The 16,419-nt window shown below is 48.6% G+C and overlaps 1 protein-coding gene and 1 long non-coding RNA gene across 2 annotated transcripts; one reads left to right on the forward strand and one right to left on the reverse strand.

The window, feature by feature from the left end:
• Positions 1-1,050: 1,050 nt before the first annotated feature.
• On the reverse strand, positions 1,051-2,405 carry LOC141511787 (uncharacterized). The gene is made up of 3 exons (XR_012475406.1): positions 2,063-2,405; positions 1,752-1,913; positions 1,051-1,173 (listed from the first exon to the last, which is right to left on the reverse strand). It is a non-coding gene; the product is annotated as an uncharacterized LOC141511787 (long non-coding RNA).
• Positions 2,406-3,365: 960 nt separating this feature from the next.
• Positions 3,366-15,899, forward strand: PWP1 (PWP1 homolog, endonuclein). The gene is made up of 15 exons (XM_074226778.1): positions 3,366-3,521; positions 3,961-4,019; positions 4,941-5,113; positions 5,627-5,712; positions 5,823-5,919; positions 7,191-7,301; positions 7,933-8,063; positions 8,870-8,943; positions 11,260-11,356; positions 11,919-11,980; positions 13,240-13,351; positions 13,893-13,983; positions 14,252-14,373; positions 14,914-15,019; positions 15,764-15,899. Exons 1-15 carry the CDS (start codon positions 3,450-3,452, stop codon positions 15,880-15,882), a joined length of 1,512 nt encoding a protein of 503 aa, XP_074082879.1. The 5' UTR covers positions 3,366-3,449; the 3' UTR covers positions 15,883-15,899.
• Positions 15,900-16,419: the final 520 nt, after the last annotated feature.

Below are 16,419 nucleotides of genomic sequence, written 5' to 3' on the forward strand. Positions count from 1 at the left end.
TCCATCTCCCAACTTTGGGTGTCGTAGGGGCTACTCCCCAAGACTGGAGTGCTCTCTATCCTCATTCCCACCCTTTGGTTTCCCCTCCCCTTTAATTCTAGTGTCTCCCCTTATGCTGAAGGCTTTCAATTTATCTCCTCTTTGCCTTGTTTGTACAAAATCACTAATATCACAATAGACTCTGAGCTCTGCCAGGGTCTCAGGAGCGACCTAGGGCTGCAGTGTAAGCCTTGGGCAGCAGGTGGAGAACCTCCTCTGTGTTCCATGAACCCCCATCTGTGGTTTTTAAACCCTTCCAATCTCCAGGCACAAAAAGATGCTTTGAAATCACCGCTACCACCTCACTCTTTTCTCCGGGGATTAGAAGGATGATATAAATGATTTAATGCTTAACCTTCTTCCTAACAAACTGGGTTGTTTGGGTCTTTTTTTTTCTTTTTTTAGTTTTTTTTTTTTGCAAGGCAATGGGGGTAAATGGCTTGTCCAAGGCCACATAGCTAGGGAATTATTAAGTATCTGAGGCTGGATTTGAGCTCAGGTCCTCCTGACACCAGGGCCAGTGCTCTATCCATTGTGCCACCTAGCCGCCCCCTTGGGTCTTTTTTTAAAGCATCATCTTCAACATTTGAAAAGGTATCACACGACCTGAGTTCAAAATCTGCATGTTGGCAGGCAAATCATTTCAGGGCCCTGACTTCATGACCCTGGTTTCTTCATCTATAAACTGAAGTCAGTTTTGAGGACTTCTAAGGTCCCTTTTGGTCAGTTCAGTGGCTCAGTGCTAGAGTATTGCACCTGGAGTCAGGAAGATTCATCCTTCTGAGTTCAAATCTAGTCTCCTGGTCAATTTACTTAATCCCGTTTGCCTTGGTTCCCTCATTTATAAGAGGAGCTGGAGAAGGAAATAGCAAACGACTCCAGTATCTTTGTCAAAAAAAAAAAAACAACCCAGAAGAGTTTGTCATGACTGAACAAAAGGTTCAGAGGGAGGTTCCTTGGAAACCAAGTCCAATTCCCTCATTTTTTTTTAAGAAAAGTGACTTACCTAGGTCATGCAGGAAGCACGTGGGAGAGGAGAGATTTTAAACCTAGGTCTTCCTGTTTGCAGTGTAGCTCCTAGCAATCCTGCCTCTCTCATTAGTCCTTTGGTCTCAGGTACCGTCCACTTGGTTACTGTATTAAATATATATTGTATGCGGAGTCAAGTCTAGGCTTACAATATCTGTGGATCTAAGCAAGATTGGGAGTCACAGGAAAAATGGAATCATTTCTCCAACAGGGATAAGACCCTCAGCACCATGATAACCATTGTCTGATAGAAATAATGGAAAATCTAACACAGTATCTCACCTTTCAGGGAAGGCAGGAACTGGAATATTCTGCCTGGATCATCATTTTTTTTTTTTTTGGTACTTACTGATTTTATTTTGAGTTTTACAATTTTTCACCTAATCTTACTTCCCTCCCCCCACCCCCACAGGCAATTTGCCCATCTTGACATTGTTTCCATGGTATACATTGTAGATCATCATTTTTTTAAATTTAATTTTCCCTATTCATATGGAAAAACAAGTTTCAATATTCACTTTTAAAATCTTGAGCTCCAAATTCTCTTTCCTCCCACTCCAATTCCCCTCACTGAGAAAGTTAAGTTATTTGATATTTACTTAAGAGAAGCTAGGGATGCATTGGATGGAGCACCGGCCCTGGAGTCAGGAGTTTGAATACCACCTCAGACACTTGCCACTTACTAGCTGTATGACCTTGGGCAAGTCACCGCACCCTGATTGCCTTTCACTGAGGGCCATCCCTGGTCATCCTGATTCCTTTCTGGCCACTGGATCCAGGTGGTTCTGGAGAAGACCCAATTCATGTGCTTATCATGGCATCACTTCCCTAATGTTGTGGTCTTCCTTGAGAAGGGAGGACGAAACATAATATTTGATATAGGTTAGAAATGTATGTATAGTCATGGGGCAGCTGGGTGGCGCAGTGGCTGGAGCACTGTCCTGGAGTCAGCAGGACCTGAGTTCAAATGTGACCTCAGACACATGATACTTACAGCTGTGTGACCTTGGGCAAGCCACTTAACCCCATCTGCCTTGCAAAAACAAAATGAAAAAAAGAAATATATAATCATGGCAAACATCACCACAATAATCCTGTGGTGAGAGTAAACACAACTTGCATGCAAACAAAAATAAAATAAGCCGCCTCCAAGAACTTAAAAATATAAAAAATAAAAGTCCTCACTGGCCCAGGAGTCAAGAGGACTTGAGTTCAAATCTAGCCTCAGGCACTTAATAATGACCTAGATGTGTGGCCTTGGGGAAGTCACTTAACCCCATTGCCTTGCAAAAAACTTTTAAAAAAATCAAATTAACCAAAGGTTTATCTATTGGGGGTGGCTAGGTGGTACAGTGGATAGAGCACCAGCCCTGGAGTCAGGAGGACCTGAGTTCAAATCTGACTTCGTTGCAAAAAAACCCTAAGAAAATAAACAAAATTAAAATAAAATAAAGAAAAAGAAAAGAAAAGAAAGAAAAAAGAAAGGAAAAGAAAGAAAAAAGAAAAGAAAAGAAAAGAAAAAAGAAAAGAAAGAAAAATGAGAAAAAAGAAAAGAAAAGAAGAAAAAAGAAAAGAAAGAAAAAAGAAAAGAGAGAAAAGAGAAAAAAGAAAAGAAGAAAAAAGAAAAGAAAAAATTAAAAAGAAAAACGAGAAAAAAAGAAAAGAAAAGAAAAAGAAAGGAAAAGAAAAGAGGGAAAAAAGAAAAATTAAGAATAGAAAAGAAAGGAAAAAAAGAAAAGAAAGAAAAAAGAGAAAAAAGAAAAGAAGAAAAAAAGAAAGAAAAAAGAAAAATGAGAAAAAAGAAAAGAAAGAAAAAAGAGAAAAAAGAAAAGAAAAGAAGAAAAAAGAAAAGAAAGAAAAAAGAAAAGAGAGAAAAGAGAAAAAAGAAAAGAAAAAAGAAAAGAAAAAATTAAAAAGAAAAACGAGAAAAAAAGAAAAGGAAAAAGAAAGGAAAAGAAAAGAAAGGGGAAAAAGAAAAGAAAGAAAAGAAAAGGCGCGCATCAACGCGCCTCCAGCCCGGGCCCCCAGCTGCGCCCCGAGCACCCCCGGGGGCGGGGCCCCCTTCCGGAGCGCCCGGAGCCTCAGTTTGCCGCTCTGTCACACGAAGGGGTGGGACCAGAGGAGGCCGGAGCTCCCTCTCGCGCCTGCGCAGACTCCAGCGCCTTTCTCCTCCTCCCCCACCCGCCCCCGGGAGGCGCCCGATGATGACGCAAGGGGAGGGGCGGAGACTCCGCGGTCCTATTGGCCGAGAGGCCCCCCGTGACCTCCGAGCCTCCCAGCAGCGGGACCTCGGGCGCCGAGACTGTGGCGTCACAGGGCCGCGCCGGGCGCCGCGGCTCCATCCTTCCTCTCCCGGGCCCGAGGCGCGCTGAAGCGGCCCCATGAGGCGCAGCCGTCAGGTGACGTGCGCGGCCTGGGTCCGCCGGGGCGTCGCCAAGGAGACCCCGGACAAGGTGACCGCGGCCGCTCGTCCGCCGGGGGGTCCCCGAGACAGAGGGAGAGGAGCGGGGGGCGCGGGGCCGGGCTTTGCTGGTCGGGCTTCCCGGGGGGGGGCGACCCCAGCGCCCCCCGAGCCGCGGCCACCCGCCTCCAGGCGCAGGCTCTTGGCACTTTGAGGCCCGGGTCCGGCGCGACCCCCGCAGCAGCTCCCTCCGGGAGCCCCCCTGGGGTTCGCCTGGCCGTGTCCTCCAGCTCGCTTCAAAGACGGGGAAACCGAGGCAGAGAGGACGGAGTGACCGGTCCCGGGGCACCGGCGGGGTCGGAGCTTCGGTGAAAGGCCGCTGGTAGTGTCCGGCCTCCCCTTGGTACCACCTCGGCCGCCACGAGCCGCAGACGCCCTAGCGTGCGCCGATCCGGCCCCTCCCGACCTTCGCCGTCTTTGCTTCTTTGTAGGTCGAGCTTAGCAAGGACGAGGTCAAGCGTCTCATCGAAGAAGCCAAGGAGAAAATACAGTGAGTTCTTCCAGGGTCACGAGCAACTGGGCCGGGCCTCCTCGGCCTTCCAGGAAGATGTCGCCCCTGCCGAGCCTCTCCAGCCTGGACTGCCTTTCTCCCCCTATTATTTTTTTTTGAAAGATTTTATTTTGTTTTACAATTTTTTCCCTCCAATTTTGCTTCCCTCTCCCCACCCCCACAGAAGGCAGTCTGTTCAGTCTTCCGTTGTTTCCATAGTCCACTTTGATCCAAATGCAATATGATGAGAGACAAATCATGTCCTTAAGGAAGAAACATAAAGTATGAGATAGTAAAATTACATAATGAGATAATGGTCTTTTCCTAATTTGTTCAAACTCTATGGTTCTTTTTCTGGATACAGACAATATTCTCCATCGCAGAGAGCCCCACATTGTCCCTGAATGTTGCCCTGATGGAATGAGCGAGTCCATCCAGGTTGATCATCACCCCCATGTTGCTGTGTGTTTTTCTGGTTCTGCTCATCTCACTCAGCATCAGTTGATGCAAATCCTCAAGGCTTCCCTGAATTCCCATCCCTCCTGGTTTCTAATAGAACAATAGTGTTCCATGACATACATAGACCACAGTTTGCTAAGCCATTCCCCAATGGAAGGACATTTACTTGATTTCCAATTCTTTGCCACCACAAACAGGGCTGCTATGAATATTTTTGTACAAGTGATGTTTTTACCCTTTTTCATCATCTCTTCATCTTCCCATTATTAACAGCCTCCCTTCTGTTTTGTAATTTCATGTGTTGAAATCATCCATATTTATCTTTTATTCCCCTGCTAGACTATAAGCCCCATGGAGGCAGGAAATCATGCCTCTTCCCTAATGTAGTAGTCCACATATGATAAGTGTTTATTGAATTAAAAGAAAGGCATTTCTCAACCTGACTCGGAATTTTTTACACAGAGAAATAAACAGTAGTGATGAAGGAGACACTACAGAAGAGCAACTGGATTATCCCATTGTTCAAATACAGACAGGGGAGACTTCATCAGGGGGTGACCCAGAGGGAGAGGGAGGCCCGGAGGATGATGAACTAGCCGAGTATGAGCTGGATAAGTACGATGATGAAGACACCGGTGAGTCTGTTTTCTGTCTCCTGTCACTGTCCCCTGACCCAGGAGTGCGTATTGTGGAACATTGAAGCAGCTCCATTTTTCTAACCTTACTGGTCAGCCCTTCCCTCAGGATGACTCTCTACATCGGTGCCAACTGTAATGTAGACCCTAGGTAGCCTCAGCTCTCCTGCAGCTGCACATCACCAACCTCAGCTTCCCTCTAGGGGCAGTGCTATCTGGGGCCTCCCTTCCTTGGAATGACCTTTTTCAGGCTGGTAGAGAGGAGGGGCTTAGGAGTTTATTAGTGGATTATTGCTACTGCTCTTGCTACCCTCTTATAGTGAGGATGCTTGGTTGGATGGATGGGGGGGGGGGGGGGGGGACTAAGGCAGAGAAGAGAGCAAGAGGCTTCCATTCTAACAGAAAAGGCCCTACCCATGGGAACAGGGTGAGGGCTTGCATTTTTTGGACCATGTGTTCTAAAAAGATAATCTTGGACTTTTCTTGACTCCTTTTTGCATATTTTCATTCTAGGCACTGAAACTCTCCAGGAGTCTCTCTTGGGGCTCACGGTCTATGGCAGTAACGAAGAAGATCCTTATGTTACCCTCAAAAATACAGTAAGTCCTCAAATGAGTCTCCATTGACCCCTCTTGAGTGGCATTCATGCCATCTTGGTATTTTCTTTCCTCCTCCAAGAAGCTTTTCTTCTCCTTCTTCCAATACTCAGGATCAATACGAACAGGACGATTTTCTGATTAAACCCAGTGACAATCTTATCGTCTGTGGTAGGGCCGAAGATGACCAGTGCAATCTGGAGATTCATGGTGAGGAGACTGGGGTCAAAAGCCCCATCGCTGCTGCCCCCCATCCCCGGGCTTCTTCACGCCCCTGGGTCATGGCCCCTTTTGGCCTTTGGACTGAGAAAGGCTTATGGACCCTGCTCAGCTTCTTCTTTTCTTAAATGCATGGGACATTAAAGCCTAGAATCACCAAAATGTTAAAAGGCCCAAGTTCACCAACCTTGAGTTAAGAACCCTTTAAAATTATGACTCGTCCCTTCCCCCACCCCACCCTCCATAAAAAGAACCTTCCTTTGGCCCTTTCTCTTGCTTAGTTGTCTCAGTTGTATCTGACTCTTCATGCTACCATTTGGGGTTTTCTCTGCAGAGACACAGAAGTGCTTTGCCATTCCTTCTCCGGCTCATTTTACAGATGAGAAAACTGAGGCAAGTTGAGTGAGGTGACTTGCCCAGATTACACCCCTTTGAAGATTTGAACTCAAGTCTTCTGACTTCAAACTTAGTGCTATATCTACAATGATACCACCTAGTGGCCCCTCCAGCTATGTATTCTCTTTTGGAGCCAAGAAAGGTGGTGTGAAATGAAGGGAAGGACTTGACTTTGAGCCCTGGTTCCAGCATTTCTCAGCTCTGACCCAGGGCAAGTCCTTCAACATCCCAGAGCCATATGTTGGAGTGGGGACCCTAATCCTTAAATTGCTGCTTTCCCCAGATGACTAGTCATTTAGAGCTGCCCAGTCCTGAGCAAAACCACATAGACATGTCAATTATAAGAACATAAAGAAGTGATCCCTAAGGTGCATCTCAGGCCAGCAAGGTCACTGCCCTCCTTCTGAAAGCATGCCATGGGCAGCCTGATTGATGGGATGGCTCTTTCCCTAGTCACCAGATCAAAGATGGAACTTTGAGACTAACTTCATTTTATAGATAAGAAGACTAAGACAAAGTAAGGGAAAGGTTCTTGCCCAAGGTCCAGGTCACACAGAATGTCCCACTGTTTGGGCCCAGCTCAACACTGCCTTTAACAAATGCTTGGCTCTGGGCATGAGGCGGGACTTTAGTCTTGGAAGAGCAGAAGCCTCAGGTATTAGGGAGATAAGTATTCACAGAGCCATCCTCGGAGCCTCACCCCAACCTTGGTTGATACAAAAGAGGGAACTGAAGCAAACAAGGACATGACTGGCCCAGGGTCACCCAGCTAGAAGGTTTCAGGGGCAGGCCTTGAGTCCAGATTGTCTGTGCCCTTGCCATGGGGTCTGTGGACTTCCTCAAGCTGTTTCCCCCACTTCTTCCAGTTTATAACCAGGAAGAAGACTCATTTTACGTGCATCATGACATCATCTTGTCTGCTTATCCGCTGAGTGTGGAATGGTTGAATTTCGACCCCAGCCCAGAAGAAGCTCCTGGTAAGTGTGGCATGGCTGGCTTCTCTGGCAGAGGCAGCCGGCCTCTGGGGTTGTAAGTGATGCTCTTGAGACATGCAGAGCCTCACAAATGCTGCTGTCTACACTTTACTGACACGGACACTCGATTTCTCAGCCGGCCTGCATTCTGGGGTTTGGGGAGGGTAGTGAGCCGGGACTGGGTTATTGGCATCCATGAATGAGTCTTGGGGCAGTGTGGGACTTCAGGCAGCCTCCGTGGGAAGCCCCCAACCAACCATTGGGTCTGATCTATGGGGAAATCGGACTGCCAGCCCAGATGGCCACATCTGCAGTCACCTGTGACCATGGTCTCTTATAAGAAATCACTAGCAGAAGCTCGTGGATTCAGGCAGAATTGCTCATAGAAATGGGCTCTGGGTGCAGATTTGCTGTAAAACTGGGGATAACCTGGCTGCTGGGCTCATGAGCCCCCCCCCCCCCCATGCATGGGCAGGGGACTCCGCGTGTCCCTTGGTTTCAGAGTCTTGTTAGCAACTTGTTAGTGTCAGTAGCTTGGATGACATTGTTCCTGAGACATCGATGCCAACTTGGAACTTATGCCTCAAATGCCAGCCCACAAATCTTAGCTGGAATACACTCTGCCCTCTTTTAGGAAACTACATGGCTGTAGGCACAATGTCCCCCGTGATTGAAGTGTGGGACCTCGATATCGTGGACTCTTTGGAGCCAGTGTTCTCACTTGGGAGCAAAAACGCAAAGAAGAAAAAAAAGAAAGGAAAAAAGGTAAAGAGAAACATTGAAAACCCCAAGAGGATGGAGCAGCCCCCTTCCTCTGAATATCTCCCATTCTGGCCAGTGCCTTCCACTGAGAGTTTCTCAGGTAGGCACAGGTGCCCTTTGGCATCCTTAGGAGTGAGTGCCCAGGGCTCCCCACCTCATCAGCTGGTTCTAGTTCCAGTGGTGAACAGTACTGATGGGGCCAAAGACTAGAATGAAATCCTGAGTCTTTATTGAGAGACACAGTCTTCCACTAGAGTGAGAGCTGGAGGGGACCTTGAACATCATTTGTTGCCACTGCTTCCTTTTTTTTGGCGAGGCAGTGGGGTTAAGTGACTTGCTTGAGGTCATACAGCTAGGTAATTATTAAGTGGCTGAGGCTGGATTTGAATTCAGGTCCTCCTGACTCCAGGGCCGGTGCTCTGTCCACTGTGCCACCTAGCTGCCCCCCCCCCCCCCCACTACCATTTTACAGATTAGGGGATAGGCCCAGAGACATTAGATGACCTGTTAGAAGTCGTACAGGAAATAAAAACTGACCTGGGTGAGTCGCCCCTTACAGTCTTAATTTGAATTTACAACAACCCTATGAGGGAAGGGACCATGAGTTCCATCCCCATTTCACAGATGAGCTGCAGTGACTTGAACTCCTAAATATGTGAAGTGGGATTCCTCCGACCCCAGCCCAAAGGAGAGCCGACAAACCTTGGACTTTTGCTGCCTTTACTTGTTTAAAGCCTAATTTTTCATTCATGACCAAAGACTTCCCTATCATAAGGATCAAAATAATTGAGGGGCACTACCTATTACAGAGCCGAACAGTTGAAGAGACCCCAGAAGGCCACACTGATGCCATTCTCGATCTTTCATGGAATAAACTAATCAGGTAACAGCATTTTTCAATCATTGGCCTTGACTGTTGACTTTCCTTGTTAATAACATTTCTATATTCAATATCAAACTAACAAGCTTCGGGGCAGGTTTTGCCCCTACTGGGAAGGGGGCTGTTTGCCCCTAACTTTGGTGGGGGGGTCTTACATGACTGGTGGCAGTGGGCCCTGTCTTTGCTGTTGGCTCATCGCACCTTCCTCATCTTGAGGATGTGCCCTGGAGTAGGGCTTCTTCACCTGGACTCTGGGGTAGTCCTAGGAAGCCTATGGACTCCTCGGGCATTTTTTAAAAAGACAGGAAGTACAGGATGACTTCACTGCTGTCCCCTCTGCCCTAGACCATTTGCCTCTCCCCAGGCCACCTGGTGACCCCCCACAGGTACCAGACCTAGGCTTCAGCATGCCCAGTCAGAATCACGGGCTTAAAAGTAGTAGATTGAAAAGTGACCAGTGCCATCCAAGGACAGTTATCACTGTTAACTCCCAAGGAGTTCACAGAGCCCGGGCTAAGAACTTGTGCCTTCATGGTCTGAAGCAGATCTTAGCTTTGAGTTGGGGCTGCCCTTCCTGTCCTAAGCTGAAATTTAGGAAGGGAGTTCTCTTTACACTCCTGGACCGTGGTCATCTGGCTGTTCCCCCGGTCACTTAGCTCTCTCGTTTCCAGTGTGTTAATATCACAGAGTACCTGTTAGTGCATGGATTAGAGCACTGGGTCTGGAGTCAGAAAGACCAGAGTTCAAATCCAGCTTTAGGCGCTAGCAGCTGTGTGACCCTGGGCAAATCTCTTGACCTCTGTTTGCCTCATTTCCTCAGTTGGAAAATGGAGATCTTAAGAGTGCCCAACTCCCATGGCTGTTGTGGGGATCAAATGAGATGATATTGGGAAAGTACTGAGTCCAGTATTGTAGAAATCCCCCCCCCCCCAAAAAAAATCCTTCCTCCCTTCCCTCCCAGCCTAGAGAATGTTTCTCTGCATGTGCATCTTTTCTGTTATACAATTAGCTCAGTAACCACGCCCATTGTCTCCAGCTTCTTTTCCCAAGCAGCCCAAAGGTGAGGCTCCCATCCATCTTTTTCTGGCTTTGTTGGATTGATGGGTATAAGGCAATCCCTCAGGATGGTTGTTTTTATCTGAAAACCAGTGACTTGGAAAAGTTTTTTTTTTCCTGTGGTTATTGGCGGTTTCATCTTTGGAAGCCTGTTTGGCCATGTCCTCTGACAACTTGCCAGTGGAAAAATGGCTTGTTGTGGACACTTTTACCTCAATTGACACATCTTGTTCCTAACCCCTGTAGCCCTGTAACTGATTTAAATTTCCACTTTTCTTCACTCTGATCAAATTCTACTCCCATGGGCCTCCCAAGTTTTTCCTTTTCTTTATTAGAAGGCCCTTGGCATGGGCTCTGCGTTGGGCTCCCTCAGTTGGGGTCATTGCCAAGGCCCGAGGATGACAGACTGGCAGTAGAAGTTGCTGAATGAATTGCTCATGGGTTCTAAAGCCTAGATACGATTCCCACCATTACAGACTGCCTACTCTTTGTACTGTTGTCCTAGACTTCTTGGGGGGAGGAAGGTTCTAGCATTTTATGTGGTGTCTGTAGTGATGGAGTTGGAGAGTGAGCTTTGCCAACTGCCAGTAAAGTGTGACACCTGTGGGATCCCTGGCAGTGTTGGTGATTTTAAATTCTTGTGACCAAAATGTCAGATGGTCTGCAGTCTATTCAACAGGAATAGTAAGTATTATCGACGTGATTGAGTGCGAGCCTAGGTCAAGAGACTCTTTCCTAGCGAAGGACACAGGTTTCCGTAGGTCCCTACAGCCAGTCGGATCAGCTCTGCCAGGGTAACCCATGTGACTCACTAGAATGGTTCCTTTATCTAAAGCATGGCTAGGGGGAAGGGGGGTGGCATTTGGATATTTGTAACATCATCTGTGGGCTTTATTTGGTTATATATTTAATTTATTGAATTTTGAGTACCTCCTGCAGTTGACTTGGCAGTGCCAGATCAGTACAGGTAGAGTGACCTAGAGAATGGACCTGCCTGCATTTTCCTCCCTTGGTAGTGCAGATTTCCAGGAGCTGATTTTCTCTACCAAAGTCTCACTCTCCAGGACGACTTGGTTCCATCTTGTTTTTCTTTTAACTTGGATTTTTTAATGTTCTAGGCTGAAGATTTAGGTCCCAGTGTCCAGGGGGAAATACATAAAAGACAGCTCTTTATTGAAATCCTCTCTTTCACGGGTTCGTCCACAGGAATGCCTCTGGGTTTTTGTGAAGATGACTTGCTGCTCACTTTTCTCCTTTTTTCAGAAATGTGCTGGCCAGCGCCTCCGCCGACAGCACAGTCATCCTGTGGGACATGTCTTTGGGGAAGCCCGCGGCCAACCTGACTCTGCACACAGACAAGGTATTTATTTTCTCTCTGGGGTCCCAAGAAAAATCCCCACACTATTCCCAGGAAGACAGATCGCCTCCCTCCAAGATGTCCCAAGATCCCAAGCTCAGTGTCCTTGAGCTTCTGAAGAGTAGGCTGGCACTGGCGCCTGCGAGGGTCCCAGGGTCTCTGCTCTGTGATTGGGGGATGCAGACCTTCCCTTCTGGGACAGGGATGCTCCAAAGCATCAGATGGTCCTCTCCCCCTTTTTAAAAGTGTAATGTTTATTGATATCTTTTTTTTCACATCATCTTCATTTCCAAATCTAGTTTAAGCTACCTCTGGTGACAATAAAGAATAAAAGAAGGAAAAGTCAGTGGAGCAAAATTAACATGTCCCTCGTTGGGCGGTGTATGTCCCACTCTGCACCCCCTGGCTCCCCACCTTTGTAAAGAAGTGGAGAGGGAGATAGGTTTTTCTAATCCTCCTTCAGACCTGATTGTGGTCATTCTAAAAATGCCACAGGGCCCCATATTGAATGGTCTCGTTTCTCAAGCTGCTTCCAGAGTTACGGATTGTCCTCTGCTTCCTTCAGGTGCAAACCCTGCAGTTTCATCCATTTGAAGCTCAGACCCTGATTTCTGGATCCTATGACAAGTAAGTGTCTCCTCTGGGTGCTCAGGAGACTTCGAAAGATGGGGAGAGGTGTTCTGGGGAGTCTTCACTAGAGTCTCTAACGTAAGAGTTTGCAGTGATTGGGAGATCGGGTGCATGGTGTGCAAACTGGTGCCCCTGGTGACTCTGGAAGTCTGACCTTTGCTTTCAAATGGTGGTGATGAAAACATCCCCAGAGAGGCAGATCTCTGTCATTGCTTCAGTGGAAATGACAAAAGTGGTCAAAATGATTAAGGCCGACTCTGCTGGGATAGAGGGTGACCTCGCTCTCACCTGCTGGGCCCACCGCCCCAAGAGCGGGCTCCACTCCTGCTGCCTTTCTGACCAAGCCTCCAGCAGACTTAGTGTGGGAAGATTTCCTTCCCTCTTGATTCTGGTGGGTTTCTTGTTGAGAGACAATGAATGGTGCCCTGAAAAGGGTGATGTGACCCTTTGCTTTTTAAGAAATCAGTACAACCTGTGAATCACTACAACCCCGTGAATTCAGTAAAATTGTACTTAGGGATCACAGCGTCATGGACCTGGACCTGGGAAGGAGTTAAGCACCATCTAGTCCAGCCTTCTCCTTTTACACATGGGGAAATGAGGATGAGCTTTGAACCCAGGCCCTGGACTCCAGAGTAGCTAGCATGACAGTTTGTTCAGTGCTTTATATTTATTTATATTTGTATTTATGTATTTATCGCTTGATCCCACAACCACCCTGGAAAGTGGGCGTCTCCATTTTACAGATGAGGGAACTGAGTCTGGCAGAGGTGAAGTGACAGGCCCAAGGTCACATCACCAATTAATTGTATGGGTGTCACATTCACTGAAGGAGCAGCATGAAAGCTGAGGTTGACACGGCATTTTGCAGTTATTAAAAATTCATTTATTATCTTGTTCTTCCAACAGTCATTCTTATCCCCTCTTTAACAGTCATTTAGATAAATGATTTGCTCAGCATCATATTGCTAATGATAAGTACGGCTTGAAGGGAGGTTGCCAAGTTCAATGTTGTATGCCCAAGTATAGTCCCTGCATAAGCCTGCTGCCCAGGGCAGTGGCTGGTGGGGGCTGGGCTGGAGGGAGCCCCCAGGCCGCCTCTGCTTTTAAGCTGGAAGAGGCTGTAGGGGAGAGCCTTGGGAGAAAATGGGGAGGGCTTTGAATTCCCTGTCCCTGGCTTTTGTTGATGCGCCAGCACCTGCTCGGTATTGGCAGCCTGCCTGGGCTCCTCACCTCCCTTCTCCTTGGCCCTCCAGGTCTGTGGCTTTGTATGACTGCCGGAGCCCCCAGGAGAATCACCGCCTCTGGAAATTTAGTGGGCAGGTGGAAAGAGTGACTTGGAATCACTTTTCTCCCTGCAATTTTTTGGTAAGAACCTGTGCAGAGCCTTGCCCTTTTCCCAGAGAGGCTGGGCTTGCTTGGACATCTGCGAGAGGGCACAGTCTGGCATACGGGGCTGTGAGCTGGCCCTGCATAAGCAACAGGAGCCAGAGCTCCTAGTCTAGGGAGACGGGAGTCAGGACACACAACCAGAAGGTTTGAGAAGAGTAGCGAGGGAGGGACAGGAGGGACTGGAGGAGATCAGGGGAGGAAGGAGGAGCCAGGATGGAGCAGGGGGAGGGCCTGCCCTCCGGAGGCACCCTTGCTCTCCGGGTAGCTTGTCCTGGGGGATCTATCCTTGTGCCCCAGAGTCACAGTCGTACACTGCCCAGTAGACCAAAGAGAATGACATCTGTCTGTGGAGACATGTCCTTAGGGTTAGAGTTTGTTACAGCAGCTGCTTGATGAGTGCTTGCTGGTTGATAGTCTACAGGTCTCGGGTGGGAGGGTCTAACAAGTCCAGCGCCCCGCCCTCTTGGGGGCGCTTTTCTGACCCAGGGGCATTTTCTCATCCCTGTGGTTCCTCCAGACCAGCACAGAAGATGGTTTTGTCTACTATCTGGATGCACGTTCCAATAAGCCCATCTTTACTCTCAAGGCTCATGATGGAGAGGTTTCCGGTGAGTAGAAATGGCTCCTTCCTGCATTCCCCAGGATTTGTGGTGAATTCAACACAGGATTTTTTTTTTTTTTTGCGGGGTGGAGGGGTTAGTAAGGTAATGGGGTTAAGTGGCTTCCCCAAGGCCACACAGCTAGGTCATTATGAAGTGTCTGAGGCTGTATTTGAACTCAGGTATTCCTGACTCCAGGGCTGGTGCTCTATCCACTGTGCCACCTAGCTGCCCCCCAGCACAGGGTTAAAGATGATGAATCTCTCTTCCTTTGCAGGACTTGAGCTAAGCAGTCAGATCAAGGGCTGTCTCGTGACCTCCTCCTCAGACAAATACGTCAAGATTTGGGACATATTAGGAGACAAGCCAAGTCTGATCCACTCCAGAGACATGAAAATGGTAAGATACTCCCTGACCCCTCCTGGTTTTATTTTTTCCTGCCCCAGAAGGGGGTCTGTCCTAAGTGGGGGGCCTATCCCTTTTCCTGCTGAGGCGGTTGGGGACTTGAGGGGATCTCAGTCTCTCCCGGGGCCCCTTGTGGCATCTGAGCTTAAGCTGCTGACATCGAGGAGTCTCTCATTCCTGACTGTTGATGACATGATGGCCCCAGTGAAGTCGTCATCACTGCCAAAGGCTCTCTGTCTGGACACAGAGCAACTGGTGAACCTTCATTTATTTCACCATAAAATTGGTGTGTCCTTGTTCCTGTTTCAGAGAATAAGGAAACAGCCTAAAGCAGGGTTATCCAGGATGGGCTGGGTTGGGGGGGGGGTGCCCTATGGGGGGGGGGTCTGGTGAGGGGGCTTGTGTGTACTTGGGCATCATCACCATTGTGTTTGTTAAGGACCAGGGAATGCATGAACCCCTTTCCTTGGTGATGGGGGTGCTGGAGACACAGGGCCCAGCACCAACACCGCCCTCACTGCTCTTCCCTCTCAGGGTGTTCTCTTCTGTGCCTCCTGCTGCCCAGACCTGCCTTTTATGTATGCCTTTGGGGGTCAGAGAGAAGGGCTTCGGGTGTGGGACATCAGCACCATTTCTGCAGGTAAGGGCTTCTGTCTGGACTGCCTGGTCCCCTAGAGGCCTTGCCTGTCTCTGAGGAGATTCAGCCGAGGCTAGAGAGAACCCAGGGACGCAGTCCCTGGCCACAGCCGACCTCTCAGCCTAGCCTCCCTCGTTAGCATGACAAGGCCTGTGATTCAGTTCACTGTGGGGAACCATTTCCTCTGCTAGTAGTGATGGGCAGCCACTGGGCAGGCAATGCCTCAGAGATAGATGAAGTGACCGCCTAGGCTCTCTGTATCAGAAACAGGACTGGAACCCAGGCCTCCCTCTGACCACTTAGAATACATCACTACCTTGTACATTTTGTGAAAAATACTCTAAATGAAGTTTAAAAAAAACAAACTAGTAATAATTGGATCCTCCCAGTGGCAGAGCCTTGGGGGCCCAGCATGTGATGGAAAGAGCTAGAACATGGATGGCTGTCTCCCTCTCCCTCCTCAAGTTCGGTGACCACAAGCCCCTTTTCTTAAGAAAGCTGGCTGACTTTAGGAGGCTGCCAGACCCCTCTGGACGCCCCCTCAGTTCTTCCACAAGTGTTTGTTAAGGCATAGTGCCAGGCTCAGGGGTGCAGCCAGAGACACGAAGAGACAGGAGTGGGAGGGAGGAGACCAGACACAAAGACAGTGAGAGTGGGTTTGGAGCCCTGATTGGAAAGGGAGCATCTTGGGTTTCAGGGCTCACTTCCCTCTGGGCCTTCCCCATCACTCCCTTGTTCCCTTTTCAGTGAATGAAGCTTTTGGACATCGAGAGCGGCTGATCATCACCAGTCAGCCCCACGCACTGGTCAGTGGCTCCCTCCAAGGGAAGGACAGTGGGGACGCAGAAGTGGCCATGCAATCTTAATAAATCTTTACCTTATGATCTCTTCCTGGGTGTCCATTCACTCGTTGCCGGGGCTGGCCACACAGGCAGACTGTAGGGAACTGTGAGTAGGGAGTGATCGGAAGGTGTGTGGACACATTGGCACATACCATCTGCACTGGATCAAACCCACTGAAAAGTGGGTTCCTTTTATCTTCCTTCTAACTGCTGGAATCCCAGGGGGTCTGAGCTGCAGGGAACGTGTCTGCCCCCCAGCTCCCTGGAATCCCTGTCCTCACCTTGGTGACTGGGGCCATCATTGGGAGCTCTGTTCAGGAGGGGCTTTGATTGTGTCTATTTTACAAACGGATTCTGGCCACCCTCCGGGGCCCCTGCCATCCATCCCTCCCCTTCAAAGGCAGAGATAGATAATTCCAAGTCCATACCCCCATGCTCCAGGGAAACATTGCTTTCCCTCAAGGAGCTAACAGTTTATGTCAAGATACAGAACAGTTTACATCAAGTACTGTTGGGGTGGGTGGGTGGAGGCAGATAGCCTGGCCTGGAGTCAGGGAGATC

The sequence above is a fragment of the Macrotis lagotis genome, chromosome 2 (assembly GCF_037893015.1).
Source record: "Macrotis lagotis isolate mMagLag1 chromosome 2, bilby.v1.9.chrom.fasta, whole genome shotgun sequence".
NCBI classification, from domain to species: domain Eukaryota; kingdom Metazoa; phylum Chordata; class Mammalia; order Peramelemorphia; family Peramelidae; genus Macrotis; species Macrotis lagotis.